This window comes from Salvelinus namaycush, chromosome 6 (assembly GCF_016432855.1).
Source record: "Salvelinus namaycush isolate Seneca chromosome 6, SaNama_1.0, whole genome shotgun sequence".
Taxonomy (NCBI): Eukaryota; Metazoa; Chordata; class Actinopteri; order Salmoniformes; family Salmonidae; genus Salvelinus; species Salvelinus namaycush.
Genome location: NC_052312.1, coordinates 19,874,651 through 19,898,881, shown reverse-complemented (window position 1 = coordinate 19,898,881; position 24,231 = coordinate 19,874,651). Strand labels below are relative to the sequence as shown.

At 44.5% G+C, this 24,231-nt stretch overlaps 1 protein-coding gene across 1 annotated transcript; it reads left to right on the top strand.

Annotated features, from left to right (window-relative positions):
• Positions 1-326: 326 nt before the first annotated feature.
• On the top strand, positions 327-20,124 carry si:dkey-185m8.2. Its single transcript, XM_038995258.1, has 8 exons — positions 327-512; positions 729-1,263; positions 1,933-2,156; positions 8,687-8,898; positions 9,118-9,452; positions 9,588-11,808; positions 14,161-15,177; positions 20,074-20,124. Exons 1-8 carry the CDS (start codon positions 461-463, stop codon positions 20,122-20,124), a joined length of 4,647 nt encoding a protein of 1,548 aa, XP_038851186.1. The 5' UTR covers positions 327-460.
• Positions 20,125-24,231: the final 4,107 nt, after the last annotated feature.

The window sequence follows — 24,231 nt, the reverse complement described above, 5'->3', positions numbered from 1 at the left end:
ATGTAGTTTTGAAACCCCGTAGAGGGCACAATTAAACCAAAATGCTAATACAGGGCAGTGTGAGCTACAGAGGAGCACAGCAGCACATACCACAAAGCACTGTTTCTCTATCTCGCCACCCAGCTCGAAATGTGGTCTGACTTCACAAGAAGGCAAACATCCCCTGCTCTCTACTTCCTGTGTTGTAGAATGAGCGTGCTTCAAAAAAACCACAGGTGGGTCACGTGACTTGAAAGTTCCACATTCTGTGTTCCGCTATGTTCTGTGTTCTGTACATTGTCATTCAACCGGCTCTGTGTGATGCCTTTAGAAAATAATTATGACTCTGCATTGTTGTGCAAGACTGAGGGAGTAGCTCTGTACTCGTGAATAAAGCCTTCCTATAAAAGAGAGGCTGCAACCAAAGAAAAGAGCAAGAGGACAGAGAGGAAGAAGAGAGAGAGAGAAAGAAAGAAAAGAGATGGAGTCACAGGGCAAAGGGTACCCTCCCTTTTCGGTCTCAACTGGTGGTGGTAAGTTCTTTATGAAACTACAGTAGATGGTACATGATTACTTTGACTAGAGCTTGAATCTGTTTGATTTAGGTGCTAAAAAAACATAAATATTTTAAAAGTCATCAGTAAACGTCTAAATAACTGATGTCACAGCAGGCACAGTTTTGCTTTCTGTCACTCAATTTGTGGTCACACTATGGAAGTACAACACAAATTCTCTCTCTTTCTTTACAGATGAGAGTATGCAAGGTGTTATGCAGAAAGAGGTGAACCACTCAACCAGTGCTCCCCCTCTTCCAGAACTTAGGCTAGTCCTGCTGGGAAGGAAAGGAACAGGGAAGAGCTCTGCAGCCAATACCATTCTGGGAGGAATAGGGGGGTTTGAGAGCGGCAGACCAACCGAGGAGTGCTCGAAAAAGCGAGCCGATCTAACCGGGAGACGAGTCACCGTGGTAGACACCCCTGGCTGGGAATGGTACTACCCGCTCAACAGCACCCCCGACTGGGTCCGGAGAGAGACATTGCGCAGCATGTCCCTGTGCTCCCCCGGACCTCACGTTATCCTGCTAGTGATACGTTCCTGCGCCTCGGTAACAGAGTCCTACAGGAAGCAAATAGAGGAGCACCTGGAGTCTCTGGGGGAAGGGGTGTTGGACCATACCATGTTGCTGTTCACCAGGGGGGACGAGCTGGGTGTGGTGCCCATGGAGCAGAGGATCCTGACGGGTGGGGCTGCCTTCCAGCAGCTGCTACGGAGGTGTGGGAACAGGTATGAAATTAAAATATTGGCATTTTTTGGTTGATATTGTCATCTTGGAGGAGTGTACATTCACTTTTATTACCACATTTAATCTGAAACATGGACTTTAACATACAAGTAATTTAGTTTAGCAGACACTCTTATCGACTATGAAAAGCCAACTGACATTTACTCCTGAGGTGCTGACATTTTGCACCCTCTATAACCAGTGTGATTATTATTTGGCCCTGCTGAACATCTATGAACGTTTGAACAGCTTGAAGAACGATCTGGCCTGGCCTTGTACTCTTATAATCTCCACCCGGCACAGCCAGAAGAGGATTGGCCGCCCCTCAGATCCTGGTTCCTCTCTAGGTTTCTTCCCAGGTTCCTGCCTTTCTATGGAGTTTTTCTTAGCCACCGTGCTTCTACATCTGCATTGCTTGCTCTCTGGGGTTTTAGGCTGGGTTTCTGTATAAGCACTTTGTGACAAGTGATGATGCAAAAAGGGCTTTATAAATATATTTGATTGATTGATTGATAATCAGTGCATTAAGCTAAGGAAGGTACGGTAGGCAAAACATCCACGTATCACAACACATATCCCAAGTCAAATTGTCTACATAAAAAAAGCTATCTGAGTGCAAGAAAGGACAAGAACAAGAACAAGGTTTTTATTTCTGTTTTGTTGTCTTCCAGGTACCATATCCTGGACAATAAGAGCCGGGGAGACGGAACTCAGGTAAGGGAGCTACTGAGGAAGATGGTGGAGATGGTGGAGAACAAGGGAGGACATTTTGGGGCAGATCCTGCCCTCCTGAGGTTGGAGGCAGACGGGAGGAGGAGAGCGAGGGAACGGAGGAAGAGGCAGAGACAGATGGAGGCCCAGACTCAGAGGGGTACCATCAGAGCTGTGCTTATGAGTGAGTTCCTTAAAAGTGTCTATTTTCAGCAAACTTAACATGTGTAAATATTTGTATGAACATAACAAGATTCAACAACTGAGACATAAACTGAACAAGTTCCACAGACATGTGACTAACAGAAATGGAATAATGTGTCCCGGAACAAAGGGGGGGTCAAAATCAAAAGTAACAGTCAGTATCTGGTGTGGCCACCAGCTGCATTAAGTACTGCAGTGCATCTCCTCCTCATGGACTGCACCAGATTTGCCAGTTCTTGCTGTGAGATGTTACCCCACTCTTCCACCAAGGAACCTGCAAGTTCCCGGACATTTCTGAATGGCCCTAGCCCTCACCCTCCGATCCAACAGGTCCCAGACGTGCTCAATGGGATTGAGATCCGGTTTCTTCGCTCGCCATGGCAGAACACTGACATTCCTGTCTTGCAGGAAATCACGCACAGAACAAGCAGTATGGCTGATGGCATTGTCATGCTGGAGGGTCATGTCAGGATGAGCCTGCAGGAAGGGTACCACATGAGGAAGGAGGATGTCTTCCCTGTAACACACAGCGTTGAGATTACCTGCAATGACAACAAGCTCAGTCCAATGATGCTGTGACACACCGCCCCAGACCATGACGGACCCTCCACCTCCAAATCAATCCCACTCCAGAGTACAGGCCTCGGTGTAACGCTCATTCCTTCGACAATAAACGCGAATCCGACCATCACCCCTGGTGAGACAAAACCACGACTCGTCAGTGAAGAGCACTTTTTGCCAGTCTTGCCTGGTCCAGCGACGGTGAGTTTGTGCCCATAGGCAACGTTCTTGCCGGTGATGTCTGGTGAGGACCTGCCTTACAACAGGCCTACAAGCCCTCAGTCCAGCCTCTCTCAGCATATTGCGGACAGTCTGAGCACTGATGGAGGGATTGTGCGTTCCTGGTGTAACTCGGGCAGTTGTTGTTGCCATCCTGTACCTGTCCTGCAGGTGTGATGTCCGATCCTGTGCAGGTGTTGTTACACGTGGTCTGCCACTGCGAGGATGATCAGCTGTCCGTCCTGTCTCCCTGTAGCGCTGTCTTAGGCGTCTCACAGTATGGATATTGCAATTTATTGCCCCAATTTATTGCCCAATTTATTGCCCCTGTTATTTCCCCTTTATTTAACCAGGTAAGCTAGTTGAGAACAAGTTCTCATTTACAACTGCGACCTGGCCAAGATAAAGCAAAGCAGTGAGACACAAACAACAACACAGAGTTACACATGGAATAAACAAGCGTACAGTCAATAACACAATATAAAAAAAGAACGTCTATATACAGTGTGTGCAAATGGCATAAGGAGGTAAGGCAATAAATAGGCCATAGTAGTGAAGTAATTACAATTTAGCAAATTTACACTGGAGTGATAGATGAGCAGATGGTGATGTGCAAGTAGAAATACTGGTGTGCAAAAGAACAGAAAAGTAAATAAAAACAATATGGGGATGAGGTAGGTAGATTGGGTGGGCTATTTACAGATACTCTATGTACAGCTGCAGCGATCGGTTAGCTGCTCAGACAGCTGATGTTTAAAGTTAGTGAGGGAAATATAAGTCTCCAGCTTCAGCAATTTTGGCAATTCGTTCTAGTCATTGGAAGCAGAGAACTGGAAGGAAAGGCGGCCAAAAGAGGTGTTGGCTTTGGGGATCACCAGTGAGATATACCTGCTGGAGCGCGTGCTACGGGTGGGTGTTGTTATCGTGACCAGTGAGCTAACATAAGGCAGAGCTTTACCTAGCATAGACTTATAGATGACCAGGAGCCAGTGGGTCTGGCGACGAATATGTAGTGAGGGCCAGCCGACTAGGGCATACAGGTCGCAGTGGTGGGTGGTATAAGGGGCTTTGGTGACAAAACGGATGGCACTGTGGTAGACTGCATCCAGTTTGCTGAGTAGAGTATTCGAAGTCGAGGATCGGTAGGATAGTCAATTTTACGAGGGTATGTTTGGCGGCGTGAGTGAAGGAGGCTTTGTTGCGAAATATGAAGCTGTTTCTAGATTTAATTTGGATTGGAGATGTTGGAGGAGAGTTTACAGTCTAGCCAGACACCTAGGTATTTGTAGTTGTCCACATATTCTAAGTCAGAACTGTCCAGAGTAGTGATGCTAGTCGGGCGGGCGGGTACGGGCAGCGAATGGTTGAAAAGCATGCATTTGGTTTTACTAGCATTTAAGAGCAGTTGGAGGCCAGGGAAGGAGTGTTGTATGGCATTGAAGCTCGTTTGGAGGTTAGTTAACACTGTGTCCAAAGAAGGGCCAGATGTATACAGAATAGTGTCGTCTGCATAGAGGTGGATCAGAGCGACATCGTTGATATACACAGAGAAAAGAGTCGGCCCGAGAATTTAACCCTGTAGAACCCCCATAGAGACTGCCAGAGGTCCGGACAACAGGCCCTCCAATTTGACACACTGAACTCTGTCTGAGAAGTAGTTGGTGAACCAGGCAAGGCAATCATTTGAGAAATCAAGGCTGTTGAGTCTGCCGATAAGAATACAGTGATTGACAGAGTCGAAAGCCTTGGCCAGGTCGATGAAAACGGCTGCACAATACTGTCTTTTATCGATGGCGGTTATGATATCGTTTAGTACCTTGAAGCTGGCTGAGGTGCACCCGTGACCAGCTTGAAAACCGGATTGCACAGCGGAGAAGGTACAGTGGGATTCGAAATGGTCAGTGATCTGTTTGTTAACTTGGCTTTCAAAGACTTTAGAAAGGCAGGGCAGGATGGATATATGTCTATAACAGTTTGGGTCTAGAGTGTCACCCCCTTTGAAGAGGGGGATGACCGCGGCAGCTTTCCAATCTTTAGGGATCTTGGACAATACAAAAGAGAGGTTGAACAGACTGGTAATAGGGGTTGCAACAATGGAGGTGGATAATTTTAGAAAGAGAGGGTCCAGATTGTCTAGCTCAGCTGATTTGTACGGGTCCAGGTTTTGCAGCTCTTTCAGACCATCTGCTATCTGGATTTGGGTGAAGGAGAAGATGGGGAGGCTTGGGCAAGTAGCTGTTGGGGTGCGGAGCGGTTGGCCGGGGTTGGTGTAGCCAGGAGGAAAGCATGGCCAGCCGTAGAGAAACGCTTATTGAAATTCTTGATTATCGTGGATTTATCGGTGGTGACAGTGTTACCTAGCCTCAGTGCAGTGGGTAGCTGGGAGGAGGTGCTCTTATTCTCCATGGACTTTACAGTGCCCCAAAACGTTTTGGAGTTAGAGCTACAGGATGCAAATTTCTGTTTTAAAAAGCTAGCCTTTGCTTTCCTGACTGACTGAGTGTATTGATTCCTGACTTCCCTGAAAAGTTGCATATCGCGGGGACTATTCGATGCTAGTGCGGACTGCCACAGGATGTTTTTGTGCTGGTCGAGGGCAGTCAGGTCTGGAGTGAACCAAGGGCTAAAACTGTTCTTAGATTTTTTGAAAGGGGCATGCTTATTTAAGATGATGAGGAAAGCACTTTGAAAGAACAACCAGGCATCCTCGACTGACGGGATGAGGTCAATATCCTTCCAAGATACCCAGGCCAGGTCGATTAGAAAGGCCTGCTCGCATAAGTGTTTTAGGGAGCGTTTGACAGTGATGAGGGGTTGTCGTTTGACCGCGGACCCATAGCGGATGCAAGCAATGAGGCAGTGATCACTGAGATCCTGATTGAAAACAGCAGAGGTGTATTTGGAGGGCAAGTTGGTCAGGATAATATCTATGAGGGTGCCCATGTTTACGGATTTAGGGTTGTACCTGGTGGGTTCCTTGATAATTTGTGTGAGATTGAGGGCATCCAATTTAGATTGTAGGACTGCCGGGGTGTTAAGCATATCCCAGTTTAGGTCACCTAACAGTACAAACTCTGAAGATAGATGGGGGGCAATCAATTCACATATGGTGTCCAGGGCACAGCTGGGAGCTGAGGGGGGTTTCTAACAGGTGGCAACAGTGAGAGACTTATTTCTGGAGATATACATTTTTAAAATTAGAAGCTCAAACTGTTTGGGCATAGACCTGGAAAGTATGACAGAACTTTGCAGGCTGTCTCTGGAGTAGATTGCAACTCCTCTCCTTTGGCAGTTCTATCTTGACGGAAAATGTTGTAGTTGGGTATGAAAATCTCCAAATTTTTGGTGGCCTTCCTAAGCCAGGATTCAGACATGGCAAGGACATCAGGGTTCGCAGTGTGTGCTAAAGCAGTGAGTAAAACAAACTTAGGGAGGAGGCTTCTGATGTTAACATGCATGAAACCAAGGCTTTTTCGGTTACAGAAGTCAACAAATGAGAGTGCCTGGGTGCACGCAGTGCCTGGGTTAAACTCCACATCACCCGAGGAACAGAGGAGTAGGATGAGGGTACGGCTAAAGGCTATCAAAACTGGTTGTCTAGTGCGTTGGGGACAGAGAATAAAAGGAGCAGATTTCTGGGCATGGTAGAATAGATTCAGGGCATAATGTACAGACAGGGGTATGGTGGGGTGCGGGTACAGTGGAGGTAAACCCAGGCACCGAGGGATGATAAGAGAGTTTGCATCTCTGGACGGGCTAGTTATGCTGGGTGAGGTCACTGCATGTGTGGGAGGTGGGACAAAGGAGGTATCTGAGGCATGTTGAGTGGGACTAGGGGCTCCGCAGTAAACTAAAACAATGATGACTATCCTAATCAACAGTGTACAAGGCATATTGACATTTGAGAGAGACATAAAACGATGCATAAAGCAATCACAGGTGTTGATTGGGAGAGCTAGCTAAGACAACAATGGGTAAGACAACAACAGCTAATCAGCTAAGACAACAACAACAGGTAAAATGGTGATGAATGGGCAGAGAGGGTCGGTTAACTACACACAGGGCCTGAGTTCGAGGCTGGGGCTGACAGATAAACAAAAAATAAACAAAATGGAGTACCGTGATTAATAAACAGTCCAGCAGGCATCAGCTATGTAGCCAAGTGATCATAGGGTCCAGTGAACAGCAATAGATGGAACAGGGAAGCCGCGGGGTAGTCGTTACTACGCTAGCACGCGGGAGACACAGCGCTTAAAGTTAGCAGGCCGGGGTAAGTAGAAGCGTCTGCTCCGACGTCCGGCAAAGGCCGGTTGAGGGCACAGCGGATGGAGTTACATCGGTGGACCAGTCGTGGTGGTACGGCGGGGCGCTGTGTCGACAAAGGGTCCGGGCCAGATGGCGAAAGAGGTATTGTAGTTGCAGTAATTTAGTTTGCTAGCCGGGAGATGCACCTGGCCCGCCGCTAACTGGTGCTAGCTTCGGGGCAGGGGCGTTAGCCACTATAGCCACTCGGTAGCAGCTAGCTGGCAGTGATGATCCGATGCAAAGGTCCAGAGCTTACGGCAAGGATCCGGTGGAGTAGTGGATTCTAGCCGTGTTGGCGTAGAGTCCGGGAGGCATCGGCTGAGTAGCCGAGGGATCACAGAGTAGGCCGGGAGGTGGGCCTGGCTCGGGGCCAGCTTTGGGGCTGGGTCATTCGGTGGCAGCTAGCTAGCTGTGATGATCAGGAGTAATGGTCCAGGGTTTACGGCAGGAATCCGGCGTTGTAGTGGAGAAAACAGTCCGATACTGGCAGGCTGGCAAGTATTATCCAGGCTAGAATAAACGGCTGGTGTCTGTGCAGAAGGTAAAGGCCGCTAGCAGTGGCTAAGAATGACTAAATAGCTAATAGCTAATTAGCTGGTTAGCTTCTGATGGCTAGCTTCTGATGGCTAGCTTCTGATGGAGGTTCTGGTCTAAACAATAGCGGATCCGTGTCACATTGGGTGAGGCGGGTTACCAGAAGGTATGTTTAATTAAAAAATGGAAAAGAGATTGAAAATAAATTGAAATATATACAAAAAGACAAAAAATACAAAAAGTAAACGAGAGGACGACAAACCACGTCTGCAGTCCTCATGCCTCCTTGCAGCATGCCTAAGGCACATTCACGCAGATCAGCAGGGATCCTGAGCATCTTTCTTTTGGTGTTTTCAGAGTCAGTAGAAAGGCCTCTTTAGTTTTCATAACTGTGACCTTAATTACCTACCGTCTGTAAGCTGTTAGTGTCTTAACAACCGTTCCACAGGTGCATGTTCATTAATTGTTTATGGTTCATTGAACAAGCATGGGAAACAGTGTTTACACCCTTTACAATGAAGATCTGTGAAGTTATTTAGATTTTTACGAATTATCTTTGAAAGACAGGGCCCTGAAAAAGGTGACGTTTCTGTTTCTGCTGTGTTTAGTATGACCCATTTGATTATCTTCTCGGAGTTAGAATATTTCCTCACCAGCATAACACTGTATCAAAAAACATAAAGCGGAAATGATGTGTGATAAATACGTTGTTGTCTTAAATTCAAAACCTCTGATCATGTTTTTCAATCTATATGTCATTTTACTATCCTTATGGAAAATAGGACCTAGGGAGATACATGAGCTTATACCTAAACAGATGTGACATACAGTACACTCTGATAACCACTAAATATTCCAACCCTGAAATCTTGTGCCCCCTCTCCCTGACAGCTGACGCTGGATCCCAGGGCTCTGATTGGGATGGGAAACAACCATTCTCCAAGGGTACTCGTCGTCTCCCAGAGCTGAGACTGGTCCTCCTGGGAGAGAGAGAGACGGGGAAGAGCTCGGCTGGGAACACCATACTGGGTGGAGGTGGAGAAGCAGCAGGGTTCTTCCAGACAGGGAGAGTGACGGAGGAGTGTGCCCGGTGCCAGGCAGAGGTCGTTTTTACATTTACATTGTAGTCATTTAGCAAACGCTATGTTCAGCGTGACTAACAGTCAGTGCATTCAACTATGGTATGGGTAAAAACAACCACATATCATAAAGTTATCTTCAGAAAGCCACTATCAGCATAATCAGTCCTAGTAATAAAATACAAAAGCGAGTCAGTGTGTTGTGAGACAACAGTAATGTGTATCTTATTTTGCCATTTTTAGGTAGCCATGAGGCTGGTCACCGTGGTGGACACCCCCGGTTGGGAAGGTGGAGTAGCAGGCCCCACCCCAGAGAGGGTAAAGCGGGAGATGGTGTGGGGTAGCGTGTCCCTGTGTCCCCCGGGACCCCACGCTGTGCTCCTCACCCTGAGGGTGGACACCCTGGTCGGTTCCACACCTGTAAGAGAACACCTGGAGCTCCTGGGGGAAGAGGTCTGGAGGCATGCTGTCCTCCTGTTCACCCATGGGGATCAGCTGAGGGAGGGGGTGGGCATTGAGCAGCACATCCAAAGCGGGGGGAGGGACCTTAAGTGGCTGGTGGAGAAGTGTGGGAGCAGGTATGTCTGCTGTCCTTATCTCTCTGTTTTGGTTGTTGTCGTTTCTTGTTCTTCTGTTTAATTCGTAATCTTCCTCCGTAAGGCGTATTGAGACATTGTGATAATGCACTGAAAAGTAAAAACTTGACTTGACAGGTACCACGTCATCAGTAATCTGAATGGATGTGGGGACGCCGCTCAGGTGTCAGGCCTGCTGGAGAAGGTCGAGAAGATGGTGGCCGGGAACAGGTGCGAGGCCTTCTCGTCGCTAGTGCAGGAGGTCAGCGACCTCACCAGACAGAGGAACGAGAAATTCAACCAGCGTCTCAAAGAGGTTGGTGACAAGATGCAGCGTCAGGAGATGGAGCTCAAGAGGATGAGGGAGAGGGAGGTCAAGAGCATCCGCTGGTTTTTCGATCGGAAGAAGAAAGTTAAATCTCCGGGGAAGTCAGGCGTGGAAAAAGAGGAGGATGGAGGGGAGGAGGAGGAAGAGAAAAGGAGTGATGGGAGGAAGAACGAAATGGGCGAACTGGAGGAGAGGATTAGGTGGCTGACGGAGGATAAGGAGAGAGAGATTCAGGATCTGGCCGCGGAAAACTACAGATTCATCGCTGCGCTCGATCAGAGAAGCAGAGAGCTAGAGGAGATAGTCATCAAGCGAGAGGAGAAAGAGAGAGAGATTGAAGAGCTGAACGAGCGAGTTGATGAGCAGCAAGTGAAACTGCTCGACCTTGAGCGTGTCGTCGAGGAGAAAGAACGAGATAAAAAAGAGAGGGAGGAAGAGTTTAGAGGAAAGCATCAGGGATGGAGGAGGGAAGCAGAGGAGTTGAAAGACAGGATAGCCCTGGAAGAAAAAGAAAAAGAGGAATGGACAGAAAGAGGAAAAACGTCACAGAACGAGATGTATGAGTCAAAACAGTTGTATGAGGAGAGACGTTTACAGTATGAGGAAGAGATGGAGAGAAAACTGCATGAAAAAGAGGAAGAGATGGAGAGAAAACTGCATGAAAAAGAGGAAGAGATGGAGATAAAACTGCATGAAAAAGAGGAAGAGATGGAGAGAAAAGTGCATGAAAAAGAGGAAGAGATGGAAGGAGTGAGACTGCTATCTGAGACAAGGGAGACAGAAAGGAGGGATGAGCAAAGAAAGAGAGACGAAAGGGAAAAGAAAGAGATGAGCAAGCTGAAAGAAATCATTGAAAAGAAAAATAAAGAAATAACTGATACACAGCAATTGGTTACAGAGAAAGAAAAAGAGATTGTGAAAGTGAGGGCGAGATCCGTTGACAACGTAAAAGAAATTGAGCGGCTGAAAGAAAACAACGAACAGAAGGAGTCTGAGGCGGTGGCAATGCAACGGCAACACACAGAGGACAAAAGTAGGAGAGATGCCGAGACAATGGACAAGATACGAGGGAAAGAAGTGGAGCTCAACAACTTAAAACAAAAGGACGGGGAAAATAAGAGAGAACTCGTCAGTTTAAGGCAAACCATTAAACAAACAAAAACAGAACTGGAAAACTTAACTGCCATGATGGAGAAGGAAAGGATGAACATGATACAGGAATATGAAAAGGAAATGAAGACGAAGGATGAGGAGATGAGGTTGATGTTAGAAGACAACGAAAGTGCTACCAGCCAACTGCAGAAAATGGAGGAAGAAAGTAGAAGGAACATTTCAGGCATGACAGAAGGCTTAAGGGACAGCCAGAGGAAGGTTGAGGTACTGCAGGAGCTGAACGTGAAATTGAAGAAAGAGATGGACAACCTCAGGAAGAAGTGTCAGGAGTATGAGGGGGACCAGGGGGTTCAGAGGACCGAGAAGGAGAGCAGGGAGGCTGACATCAGAGAGCTGCTCTGTGGATATGAAGAGCAGTTAAAAAACAAAGATGGGGAAATCCACCATGTTATGGAAGAGCGGGACCTGGAGGTTGCTGCGTTGAAACAGATGAACGATGAGAGACAGAAGGAGCTGGAGAAAATGAAAGAAGAGAAGGAGGTGAGAGAGAAACAGGTGGATGAGATACGAGGGTGTTATGAGAAGAATCTGAGAGAAAGACAGAATGAGCTGAAACAGACGGCTGAGGAAAAGGAGAAAGAGCTTGAGAAAAGGGAGAGAGTGTATAATGAGAAGGAACGAGAACAAGCAAGAAGTAAAGAAGTGCTGGATAACAGAGGATGCGAACTTGAGACAAAAGAGGCAGAGCTAGTGAAAAGAGAAGAAGTGCTAGTGAAAGGAGAGGAAGTGCTAGTGAAAAGAGAAGAAGTGCTAGTGAAAGGAGAGGAAGGGCTAGTGAAAAGAGAAGAAGTGCTAGTGAAAAGAGAAGAAGTGCTAGTGAAAAGAGAAGAAGTGCTAGTGAAAGGAGAGGAAGTGCTAGTGAAAAGAGAAGAAGTGCTAGTGAAAGGAGAGGAAGGGCTAGTGAAAAGAGAGGAAGGGCTAGTGAAAGGAGAGGAAAGGCTAGTGAAAAGAGGGGAAGGGCTAGTGAAAAGAGAGGAAGGGCTAGTGAAAACAGAGGAAGATCTAGTCAAAAGAGAGGAAGAGCAAGTTAAAGGAGAGGAAAAGCTAGTGAAAAGACAGGAAGATATAGTGAAAGGAGAGGAAAATCTAGCGAAAGGAGAGGAAGAGCTATTCAAAAGAGAAGAAGAATTAGTGAAAGGAGAGGAAGAGCTAATGAAAAGAGAGGAAGAGCTAGTGAAAAGACAGGAAGAGCTAGTGAAAGGAGAGGAAGAGCGAGTGAAAAGAGAGGAAGAGCTAGTGAAAAGAGAGGAAGAGCTAGTGAAAGGAGAGGAAAATCTAGCGAAAGGAGAGGAAGAGCTATTCAAAAGAGAAGAAGAATTAGTGAAAGGAGAGGAAGAGCTAGTGAAAGGAAAGGAAGAGCTATTCAAAAGAGAAGAAGAATTAGTGAAAGGAGAGGAAGAGCTAGTGAAAAGAAAGGAGGAGCTATTCAAAAGAGAAGAAGAATTAGTGAAAGGAGAGGAAGAGCTAGTAAAAGGAGAAGAAGCGCTAGTGAAAGGAGAGGAAGAGCTAGTCAAAAGACAGGAAGAGCTAGTGAAAAGACAGGAAGATCTAGTGAAAGGAGAGGAAGAGCTAGTGAAAAGACAGGAAGACCAAGTTAAAGGAGAGGAAAAGCTAGTGAAAAGAGAGGAAGAGCTATTCAAAAGAGAGGAAGTGCAAGTTAAAGAAGAGGAAAAGCTAGTGAAAAGACAGGAACAGCTAGTGAAAGGAGAGGAAAAGCTAGTGAATAGAGAAAAAATGCTTGAGAAAAGAGAAGAAGAACTTGAGAAAAGAGAGGAAGAACTTGAGAAAAGAGAGGAAGAACTAGTGAAAAGAGAGGAAGAGCTAGTGAAAGGAGAGGAAGAACTTGAGAAAAGAGAGGAAGAACTAGTGAAAAGAAAGGAAGAGCTAGTGAAAAGAGAGGAAGAGCTAGTGAAAGGAGAGGAAGAGCTAGTGAAAAGAGAGGAAGAGCTAGTGAAAGGAGAGGAAGAGCTAGTGAAAGGAGAGGAAGAGCTAGTGAAAAGAGAGGAAGAGCTAGTGAAAGGAGAGGAAGAGCTAGTGAAAAGAGAGGAAGAGCTAGTGAAAAGAGAGGAAGAGCTAGTGAAAAGAGAGGAAGAGTTGGAAAGTAGAAGACGAGAAGTAAAGAACTGGGAGGAAGATCTAGAAATAAGACAGAAAGGACAAGAAAAACAGAAACAGGAGTTGTGGAGCCGAGAAAAATGCTTGAAAAGAAAGGAAGAAGAGTCTGAAAGCCAAGAACAAAACATCTGCAGCAAGGAGCAAGATGTGGAGAAAATAGAAAAAGAGCTGCAAAACAGAAAGAACCAACTTGATAGTAGGGAATATGATTTAAAAACTTCGGAAGAAAATATTAAGAAAATTGAGCTGGATCTAGAAAACCTGCAGCGCCAACAGGACAACCGTCAACTAGAGCTGGATGAAAGGGAAAATGAACAAGGGAGTGGGAAGATAGAACATCAGAACCAGAGAGAGGATCTGGAAAAAAGAGAGAGAGAACTGAGGGCCAGAGAACATGAACTCGACAACAGGGAACATGATTTGAGATGTGGAGAACAAGGGTTGGAAAACCAGGAAAAGGATGTGAACAACCGACACCGCGACATGGACAAAAGACAAGAAGAATTGGAAAATATACAACAAGACCTTGAGAAAAGGGAGCTTCACCTGGAGAATAGAGAAGAAGAAATAAAGAAGCATAGACAAGCTCTGGAAAAAAGAGAGAAAGAGATCCAAGAGAGCAAACAAGGACTTGAAAACAAAGAACACAATTTGAGGAATGAAGAGCAAGAGTTACTGAACAGGAGAACAGAGCTAGAAATTCAAGGGAAACATATGAGCAACAGGAGCCAAGACATGGAAAAGCTGGAGGGGGAGGTGGAAAACCATCAGCAAGAGCTAAAGAACAGAGAGGAAGGTTTTGACGAAAAAATGCAAGAGTTGAGGAATTGGGAGCAGCGTCTAGAAAGACTTGAAACAGAACTAGAGAGGAGAGGGCATGAACAGAGGAATACAAATAATGGATTCAAGGAAAAGGAGCGAGAAGTGAACCATTTTGAAAAAGATCCGGATGGCAGAGATTATGACGTGGAGATCAGAGAGCCTAACGGATTGATACCAAGCCATGAAGCACATGGAGGAGATGTATGTGACATGACAGCAAGATATGATAATGTGACACTAGAGGGTATAGAGGATTCCCATATGATGTACCAGGAAGTAGGAGTGGTGGAGAAAGAAGGACGGGAACTGCAGGGAAAAGAACCAGAGAGGAGTGGAAGCATCACAGACCGGGAAGATCAGAAGATGATGGAATGTGCCTCGTCTGCAATCTTAAACAATAACAGTCAGTTTGAAAGAATGGCAGCGCCAGAAGAGAAAGAGGAGGCTAGACAGAATCTGGAAGAACAGGCGAAAGAGGAGATAGAAGAAGAGGGAGGCAAGGAGGGAAATAGAGAGCATCCCAAACAGGAAGGGGATTCTCAGAACACAGGGAAGGAGTGTGTTCCGTTAAAAAGAGGGAGCCAGGATGAGATATGGCCGGAAGAATGTAAAAAGAGGGGGAGAATGGGTGAAGAGGAGGAAGAGGAGGATAATTATAAGGAAATTGAAGATGTAAATGTTATCTCAGACTTAAAGTTAACTCCAAGTCCAGGCCCCAGTGTAGAAAACACTAAACACATCCAAAGGTCTGAGCTGAGGCTGGTACTGTTAGGGGAGACTTGGTCTTCCCGTCACCCAGCAGGGTACACAATCCTGGGCAGAGAGGCCTCACACCCAGGAGAGTCCATCTCTATGCCATGGCGGGGACAAATCGCTGGAAGACAGGTCAGTGTGGTCGAACCACTTGGGCTAAAGTGGCGTAACGGACCAGACGGCAACACCTCCATCCCCACAGACCCAACACAGCTCCAGAACATCTTCCATAGTGTTTCCCTGTCCCACCCAGGTCCCCACGCTATCCTCCTGGTCCTACCAGCCTACCTGTCATTCACACAGAAGTATCGGAGAGCGGTGGAACACCATATGAGTGTGCTCGGGGAAGATAGTTGGCGTCGCACTATGGTGCTGTTCACGTGGGGGGAAGCTTTAGGGGAGAGCGCTGAGCAGCACATATTGAGGAATGGGGACCTCCAGTGGCTGGTGGGACAATGCGGCGGTAGACACCATATTCTGGCCAGCAGGAAGAACAACTCTCAAACAGCAGAGCTAATGGAGAAGATAGAGGAGATGGTGGCAGGAAACGGTGACTATCAATGTAATGGAGACTGATCTTCAGTTGGGGTGAGTAGAGATGAATGGAGAGACAAAGGATGGACTGGGATGATATGAGAGGGAAATAATCAGTTGTTTGAAATCTTTGTGAACAGGCCAATGGCGGGATGTTTTATTTCATGTGTCGTTTTTAAATCTTTTTTGATATAAAATATCATTAATTGATGAGGAGATATGCAACAGTTACCAAATACAGAGCCAAACTACAGAAGCAAAAGAAATCACGGATGAGTCGTTCACAAATATTCCAACTTCAACGAATTATTCCTTGACAATCCTTTTACATACAAATGTCAAACATTTACCAAACATGCTTGCTCCAAAAGGACTTTTTCATGTGTTACATTTCAGAAAGATCCTAAATGTTGTGGTCGTTTTTTGTTCCAGTTTCGCACGGAACGACCCCATAAGACCGCTTACAGGTAAAAAGTTGGATTTACAGTATGTGAGTTGAATAGTTTCTCCACAAGATAGAGATCTTGAATCACTTTCTGTGGACGGCAGATGGAGTGTTTCAAGATGCTGATGTTCAACATGTTGATAATAAATTGGACAAAAGGAGTTGAAATGTGTCCAAGCACCAGTACGTTTAATGAAGACATCATAAGTGAAATATGAAGTAGGCTAATGTATACAGGGTCATAGTGGGCCAGGGCCCGTATCCACAGTATCGCAGAGTTGGAGTGCTGATCTAGGATTAGGTCCCCCCTTGTACATGCAATCTTATTCATGGAGATTTAAAAGATAAAACTGATCCTAGATCAACACTCTTACACTGCGATGCTTTGTGAAAACAGGCACATTTATAAAAATAGAAGATAAACAGGACAAACTAATCCCATTCTTGTAAAATGTGAATGATTAAATATTACTGAATTATTGCAATTCATCTTTTGAGATTTTATTCAACTGTGCTTCTTTGTGTTGAAGAGAACAAGGAACTGTAGCAGTATTTACCGACACGTATAATAGGCCTAAAACTTGTGAGATACATTCATCTTTATTAGATAGGCCAACCACACATTTTGCCATGTGTTTTCACAGAAATAAAAATAGATATTTGTCGGTGGGCATTAGCCAGCCTTTCATAAAATCTAAATGTGTCTTTATGAAGATTGTTGACCTATATTTCATTGCTAGGAGGGCAGGGGAGCTAAGTATTGCCGCAGGGAATCTCACCAGAGACAGCTCTGCGGTTGACTGGTAAAATATGATTCTAGATGAGTGGGTTATAGTCTATATGGCTTTAAAAGCGTCAAGCTTTTATACCAAGGGCGAAATTAAGGTGTAGATATTGGGAGGGACGAATGGTAGATGGAGGGTCCATGGGGTCCTCCCCCAGATTTGTTTGTTTTTACATTTCAAAACGCATTTCCTGCAATTCTACACAGTTTGACATTTTATATAAATTTTGACATGCGTTTTTTTCTGGATTTTTTTGTTGTTATTCTGTCTCTCACTGTTCAAATAAACCTACCATTAAAATTATAGACTAATAATTTCTTTGTCAGTGGGCAAACGTACAAAATCAGCAGGGGATCAAATACTTTTCCCCCTCACTGTATGTTAAAGATCGTCTTTGGGCAAAAATGAAAAAATAAGGTCTTTAAACGGTATAACTGATCAATGCACCATCATACAAGGTAATTTAATGGTTAAAAAATATATAATGGATGAATAAGATATTTGGCTAGAGGAGTGACATTTCTTACCGATCTCTATCGCTTCTGTCCAAAATCATATCCTGTGCAATGACATCAACACATACTGGAGGAGTTACTGGCTAGCTACAAGTGGCTAGCTTAGTTAACGAGCTATCTATGTCGGTCGCGGCGCACATGACCAGAATTACACATACAGTAGATGAGCCAGGAAAGGCATACCGCATTTCAGTTGGAAAATTGAGAAAGAGGAGTTGGACCGTTTTCCGTGCCCAATGTTGACCGGTAAAGCTAATTTCCAGCAATTCTTCACATTTTGCCATTGCTTATGTGTTCATATGCTATGATATTTATTTTAGATTTTAAAGAAATTACTGGAGGGGACGAATCGACCGGTTCTGAATTTTGGAGGGGAAACGTCCCCCCATACCTCATGGCAATGTTTCATATCAACTTAAAAGACATGTGGATCAGTTGGTAAAGCATGGTGCTTGCAAGGCCAGGGTTGTGGGTTTGATTCCCATGGGGGACCAGTTTGGGGGAAAAAATACAAAAATGTATCCACTCACTACTGTAAGTTGCTCTGGATAAGTGCCTCTGCTAAATTACTAAAATGTAGTACAAAAATATGAAAGCAAACAGCTTTTCTAGCTCACAGACCTCTAGGAGAGCCAAACACTCAATGGTAATTGTGGAATGATTGACTTGTCGCTGCTGCGAATGTTGCCATTTCTGTAACCAATCATCATACAAATGCCATCGGTCTGTCATTGAGCGGGGACTGGATGTGTGAAATGCTCTCTCAAAGAAGTCAATTTTGACAATGTGTTTGAACATCGCTGCAGGGGGCAACTATCTTTCAGAGTGTTCTTTTTTTTATCAAGCACTTATTGACTATAAAAAAAGAGATATGGTTTGTACTCATCTCCCCACTCCTCTTTCAATGTCCAATTGCAATGGATGTATCTAATGGACTGTAGGCCGCCTACTGTAATTGCTCACTAAACTTGCAAATGTGAAATGTGCGGTGAAAACGATGCTTGTGTCTTTCCAAATGTCCACTTTGTGTCATTTAAAGTCCACTGACCGCCAACGTGGGATAGCAGAGTCACGCGTTGGTAGTTCATGGCCTTGGTCAGAAAAGAAAAACGTCTGATGCTACAGTAGCTTAGCATAGCAGGAACCGCTGTCACCATTCTGTAACTCAAATTTCCAGATTTAATTAAAATAATATTTTGAATAAATGATGATTGGGCAACTCAATATTAGGAAGGTGTTCCTAATGTTTGGCATACTCAACATACTGTAGGTGTTCTCCTGGTTGGAAACTGACTGGAAAAAGCTGACAATCATGTTGAATCTTGTTTATTAGGAAATCTAGCAAAAACTTATTAGCAAATCTAAGTTTTAAACACTGACATGTAGGTTCTAAATGTGTCACATGTTTAATGGTTTTACAGTGTAAGAAAAGCATCAGACATACATTAAATATTTGTTATTCCAAAACCATGGCTACGCTACCATGGAACTTTATGCCGCAAATTTGCTTTGATTGCATTTGAGAACCATCAGAACCATAGTCTAACAGTACTATCGTTTTGTACCAACATTCTTTTATTTTAATTTTTTTACCTCATCATAATAGTGAATCATGTTATGTGATAAAACCCCATTGCACTGTATCAAATCATATCATATGGCTTTCCCACTGCCCTCTCTCCATTCAGGGTTACTCTCATGGGCTTCATTCCAAATGGCACCCTACTCCCTTTACAGTACACTACTTTTAACCAGGGCCCTATGGGAAGAAGTGCACTATATAGGGAACAGGGTGCCATTTTGGACACACATGATGTTAATGTAGTGGGACAAAGGTCCCATTCACATTCCACGGGTCATCCTGTATATCCATCTACTCACATCAGTGTACACATACCTGATAGGGGTCTGGTCAAAAGTAATGCATTATGTAGGGAATAGGATGCCATTTGGGACGACTTCTATGGCTTTGTTAAAACAGGAGTTAATGGCTTGGTTGATTTCTATTCATGAAAATGCACACAAACAACCCACTAGTTTGAATAATGGAAAAAGTAGCTTACTGTACATGACAGACAGATAGTAAAGCCTATACATGTTTATTGGATGCTCAATGATAAAGAACAGATGGCGGATTTTGATAAGCCTTTACAGGATGGCAAATAAAAAATAAATGTTTTCAGCAATTGATTATATGCCTGATTTTGAAAGCCTTTTGGATTGTGGAGGTAGTGGCAAGCTAACATTCTGCTACAAGGGAAGATGGGAGATCTGTAGCGGGCAGTAAAGCAGGATAAGGTGGTGGCAAGCTAGCAGGAAAAGTTAGTGGCAAGCTAGCAGGAAAAGGTAGTGGCAAGCTAGCATTCTTTTACATTCTCTCTCACTACATTTTTGGGGTAATTGATTATATCTTGTTTTGAAAGCATTGGAAGAAGAGATAGAGGTTAGTATAGTGGAAGGAAAGATGAGAGATTGGGCATTGGAGGTAGAGAGGTAGAGAGACGTGTATAGTGGAAGGGGATGAGAGACTGGTCAGACCAGACCAGTCTCTCATGGGGGTACGAGAGCTGATGGACCATGAGGAGGGGGGCTCTACCCCGTCTCCCCCTCCCCTCTACCATCCCCCAAAGGGCATCTCTGAATAAGGAAGCTTGCTTGGCTTGGGCTACAGGCAGCTTTCTGCATGACTATTTAAACCCACCCACCCAGCCCTCTCTTATCATCTCTCTCCTCTCCTTTCTCTCTTCTCTCCTCCCCTACCAGGTCTTAGGTTTGGTCCTGTCTCATAGCTCAGAACAGAGCATCCACAATATCAATTTAACATATGGATCCAAACCCAAAACAAGCAATACTGGTGTATCACAGTAATATCCTTAGCACAGCAGCAAATTGGACAGAAGAGGAGACAGGAGACAGAGGAGGAGAGATAGAAAGGGTCATTAGGAGAGCGACAGAGACAGGGTCATTAGGAGAGAGAGAGCGAGAGAGAGCGAGAGAGAGAGAGAGCGAGAGAGAGAGAGAGAGAGAGAGCGAGAGAGAGAGAGAGCGAGAGAGAGAGAGAGAGAGAGAGAGAGAGAGAGAGAGACTGTAATATTCAGGTATGAATAAACAGACCTTTCTTCTCTTCTCTTCCCACTCCTCTCCTCTCCAACAGGAGAGGAAGCAGATGATGCTGGCCCCTCTGGACCGCATCTCTTCCGACTGAGCGCATGCAGTGGGCCAGATCCAGGTCCTGGAATCTAGCTAATGAGACACACCCCAGAGGGTCTGCCTAGCTCCCATTGGCTAAAAGGCCCGAGAGGGGGCGGAGGGGGTGGGTTGGGGAGACCGTGTGTGGGCAAGCATCTGTCAGAACAGGTTCCAAATCAAATACCGTACTGTACATTCATATCCAATACAGCACACAGCAATGCATCAAAATCAGAGGGAAATGATACTCTAGTCATCTAAAAATATAGCAGGCATTTTACTATGAAAAGCTACATTTGTCTGGATTTGTCTTTGTGGATATACTGGTTGGAGAGAGTGTTCAAATCCTGCTGTGCTATTGTTTGCGAGCCTCATTCATGTCAAATTGTAACTATTGGATTGGTTTGAGCTGATTGCAAAGCTCCATTTGTTTTTAGTCAACATATGAGTAGTGCATTTTGGAATAGATACATGAAAAGGATTGGAGGAGATTTTTCTGTTGGGCTTCACGCTCTGAAATGCAGTGACCGCTGTTGTCCAAAAGATGGTGTCATGAAATGTGAAATGAAATCTCCACCCCCTCTCTCTTCGCTCTTGAAAATATTTTTTCTGCTTGTTCTTGAATCGAAAATACATTTATTCAACACATTTTATTTCATTTTATTCTCCACTTCTGTTCATTCTTCTGTAAATATTGTCCATATTTTTAGTATTTTTAAGGGTGTTTTGTTACATTTTTTATTTATTTTTTGGGTGTTAGGCTGCTCTAGGGTTTGCTCATTATGTCCTGTGGTCTTGACTCTCAGAGTTGCAGGATCGTGATGAAAAGTCTATATTTTGGCTTGATAGCTAGCTAGCTGGCTGTTTGGCTTCAAATAATATGTTTGGAAGTATTAAACCAAGGACTGCATGCTGTGTCCAGAGGTAACCAAGGAAGTTCAGGCACTGTACAGGGAATGCTCCTAACCACTGCCAAGATGTGGTGGCTTTTTGTGCGCTTTTCAGCAGCCACGGCATCACCCAGGTGGGTGTTACATTCCTGGCAATGGAGGACCAGTGCCAGAGAAGGGGCTCCAATGGAGTGAACCAGGTGTAGCGCGCTGTTAAAGAGCTTTGGCTTTTCCATTGATGCCCCCTCCACTGAACCTCCACTGCATTTCCAGCCCAAACAGCCTCCATTTCATCCTAAACTGACCTTTTAATCTTTTAAGGCTTTTAATCTCCACCATTAAAATGTTGTGTTTGTTATTTCACTTTTTACGTGCTTTGAGATTCTTTGAAAAGCACTACACAATTAAAAAATGTATGTACGTATTCTTGTATTGAGATGACGTAGAAGTTTCCATAAAAAAAAATATATATATATATATATGTACACCGAACAAAAATATAAACGCAACATGCAACAATTTCAAAGATTTTACAGAGTTACAGTTCATATAAGGAATTCTGTCAATTTAAATAAAATCATTAGGCTCTAATCTATGGATTTCACATGACTGGGAATACAAATATCTATATGTTGGTCACAGATACCGTTAAAAAAAAAGGTAGTGGAGTGGAACAGAAAACCAGTCAGTATCTGGTGTGACCACCATTTGCCTCATGCAGCGTGACACATCTCCTTCACATAGAGTTGATCAGGCTGTTGATTGTGGCCTGTTGAATGTTGTCCAACTCCTCTTCAATGGCTGTGCAAAGTTGCTGAATATTGGCTGGAACTGGAACACGCTGTCGTACACATCGATCCAGAGCATCCCAAACATGCTCAATGAGTGACTTGTCTGGTGAGTATGCAGGCCATGGAAGAACTGGGACATTTCAGTTTCCAGGAATTGTGTACAGATCCTTGCAACATGGGGCCATGCATTATCATGCTGAAACATGAGGTTATGGCGGCGGATGAAGGGAATGGCACGACAATGGGCCTCAGGATCTTGTCACGGTATTTCTGTGGTATTCAAATTGCCATCAATAAAATTATGCCTGCCCATAACCCAGAAAATCTTTGGATGTGCAAACCCACAGTTTCATCAGCTGTCCTGGTGGCTGGTCTCAGATGATCCCGCAGGTGAAGAAGCAGGATGTAGAGGTCCTGGGCTGGCGTGGTTACACGTTGTCTGCGGTTGTGAGGCCGGTTGGACGTACGGCCAAATTCTCTAAAATGACGTTGGAAGCAGTTTATGGTAGAGAAATTAACATTCAATTGTCTAGCAACAGCTCTGGTGGACATTCCTGCATGCCAAATGCACACTCCCTCAAAACTAGAGACATTAGTGGCATTGTGTTGTGTGACAAAACTGCACATTTTAGAGTGGCCTTTTTATTGTCCCCAGCACAAGGTGCACCTGTGTAATGATCATGTTTTTTAAATCAGCTTCTTGATATGCCACACCTGTCAGTTGGATGGATTAGTTTGGCAAAAGAGAAATTCTCACTGACAGGGATATTAACAAATGTGTGTGCAAAATAAGCTTTTTGTGCGTATTGACACATTTCTGCTATCTTTTATTTCAGCTCATGAAACATAGGACCAACGCATTACATGTTGCGTTGATATTTTTGTTCTGTATATTTTGGGACATGAAGTACACTGTCCTATACAGTGCCACTATAGGCTATGACCATGCATATTTCCCTGTTTGTCAACCCAAACCCCTATACACCACGAAAGTTGTATCCTCAGCCGTCTGCCTGCTTAGATTTATGATATAGATTTTAGAAGAAGAAGAAGAAGACAGGGGTGAGGCGCTGTTGCTCTTCTGTCTTCTTTGCCTCCTGAACGGGACGGTTTAGCGTCACCCTCGGCGGCGATGCAACGGTTCACGGAGAGGTCAGGTGGGGGGGGGGGGAGTTACGCAACGTGACGAGCGTGACCGCCGGGGTGGTTGCTGTTGAATGAACGAAAGAACGAACAACGTCATCGCCGTAGACCACTGCGGAGCCTTGACAGGGAGCTCTGGGGCGGAGGAAGGAAGGGAGGAAGGAAAGTAGGAAGAACGGTAGGAATTATTCTATCGTGTTCTTCTTATTTCTTATTTTAATATGTTTTTATATGTGTTTTTGTTCTACCTTGTTATTTTTAGTATTACATTGTTCTTGATTACTGCATTGTTTGAGTTAGATCTTGCAAGAAAAGCATTTCACTGTACTTGTGCATGTGACATTAAAACTTGAAACAAAGGGAAGATAAGGGACGGACGGATAGATAGAAAGGTCAACAAAACTCACATGTCCTTCTACGTAAACGCCTGGGGTGCCATGACCCTAACCCTGTGGAGAAAGAGATAGAGACAGGGGAAATGGGGAGGAAAGAGGGGGGAGGGAAGAATGCATGAGACCTCCCTGGGTTCAAATTGTAATTATTTTCTTTCAAATTACTTTTGTGAGTGTTTGATTGCGCTTATTCTGGAGTGTCAGATAGACAGGATTGATTTGCACTTTTAGGGGACTATTCAATTGGTTACATTACGCCAGGCAAGCCCAATCAAGCGCCACTAAAGTATCTGAAGGTGTTTCATATACTGTTTGTACTGTACACAGGTCAAAGCCAGGCAGGCAAGCATTGCGATTCACAGTTCAGATCATCGCTTCCGTCAATGTCAGGCTGGATCAAGAATCAAAGACATTGGTATCTATAACCGTTCTCATTACAGATATCTGTATGCATCCCTCTCTATCTCATGCCCTCTATTTCTATTTCTCTCTTCCCGTTTAAAAAAAAATGTGTGCATAATTTATTTCCCCATTTATGTTTGTCCCTTTTAGCTGTGCATGGCTGAATGCAGGGGCGCATCTTTGGTTTTAGAAGTGGGGGGGGGGGGGGGGGGGGACATAACCTGGCATAACCTGGGCATCTAAAGCTGATTTCCTGCATTTTTACCCAATCCAATATGCCATATCTATTTAGAACAAAAAGTAAGCAAAAATGTCCACAGTCATCAAGCTAGGTAAGAGATTATTATTACATATGTTTAAGTGATTAATAACACTGAACGAGATAAAATGTAATTCAAAAAGTAATATTGTGTTGCACCTTTAACCAATAGCCTAACAAATGTACAAGTCTTCAAAAAATATAAAGACTTTCGATTGTCTTTATTCTCTATATCAAATGTCAGCC

Bases quoted from the DNA above. Each gene is read 5' to 3' on its own strand.
- si:dkey-185m8.2 (XM_038995258.1), top strand. From the start codon at position 461: ATGGAGTCACAGGGCAAAGGGTACCCTCCCTTTTCGGTCTCAACTGGT. The intron at 1,264-1,932 runs GTATGAAATTAA...GTTGTCTTCCAG, and splicing joins CTACGGAGGTGTGGGAACAG to GTACCATATCCTGGACAATA. The intron at 2,157-8,686 runs GTGAGTTCCTTA...TCTCCCTGACAG, and splicing joins CATCAGAGCTGTGCTTATGA to CTGACGCTGGATCCCAGGGC.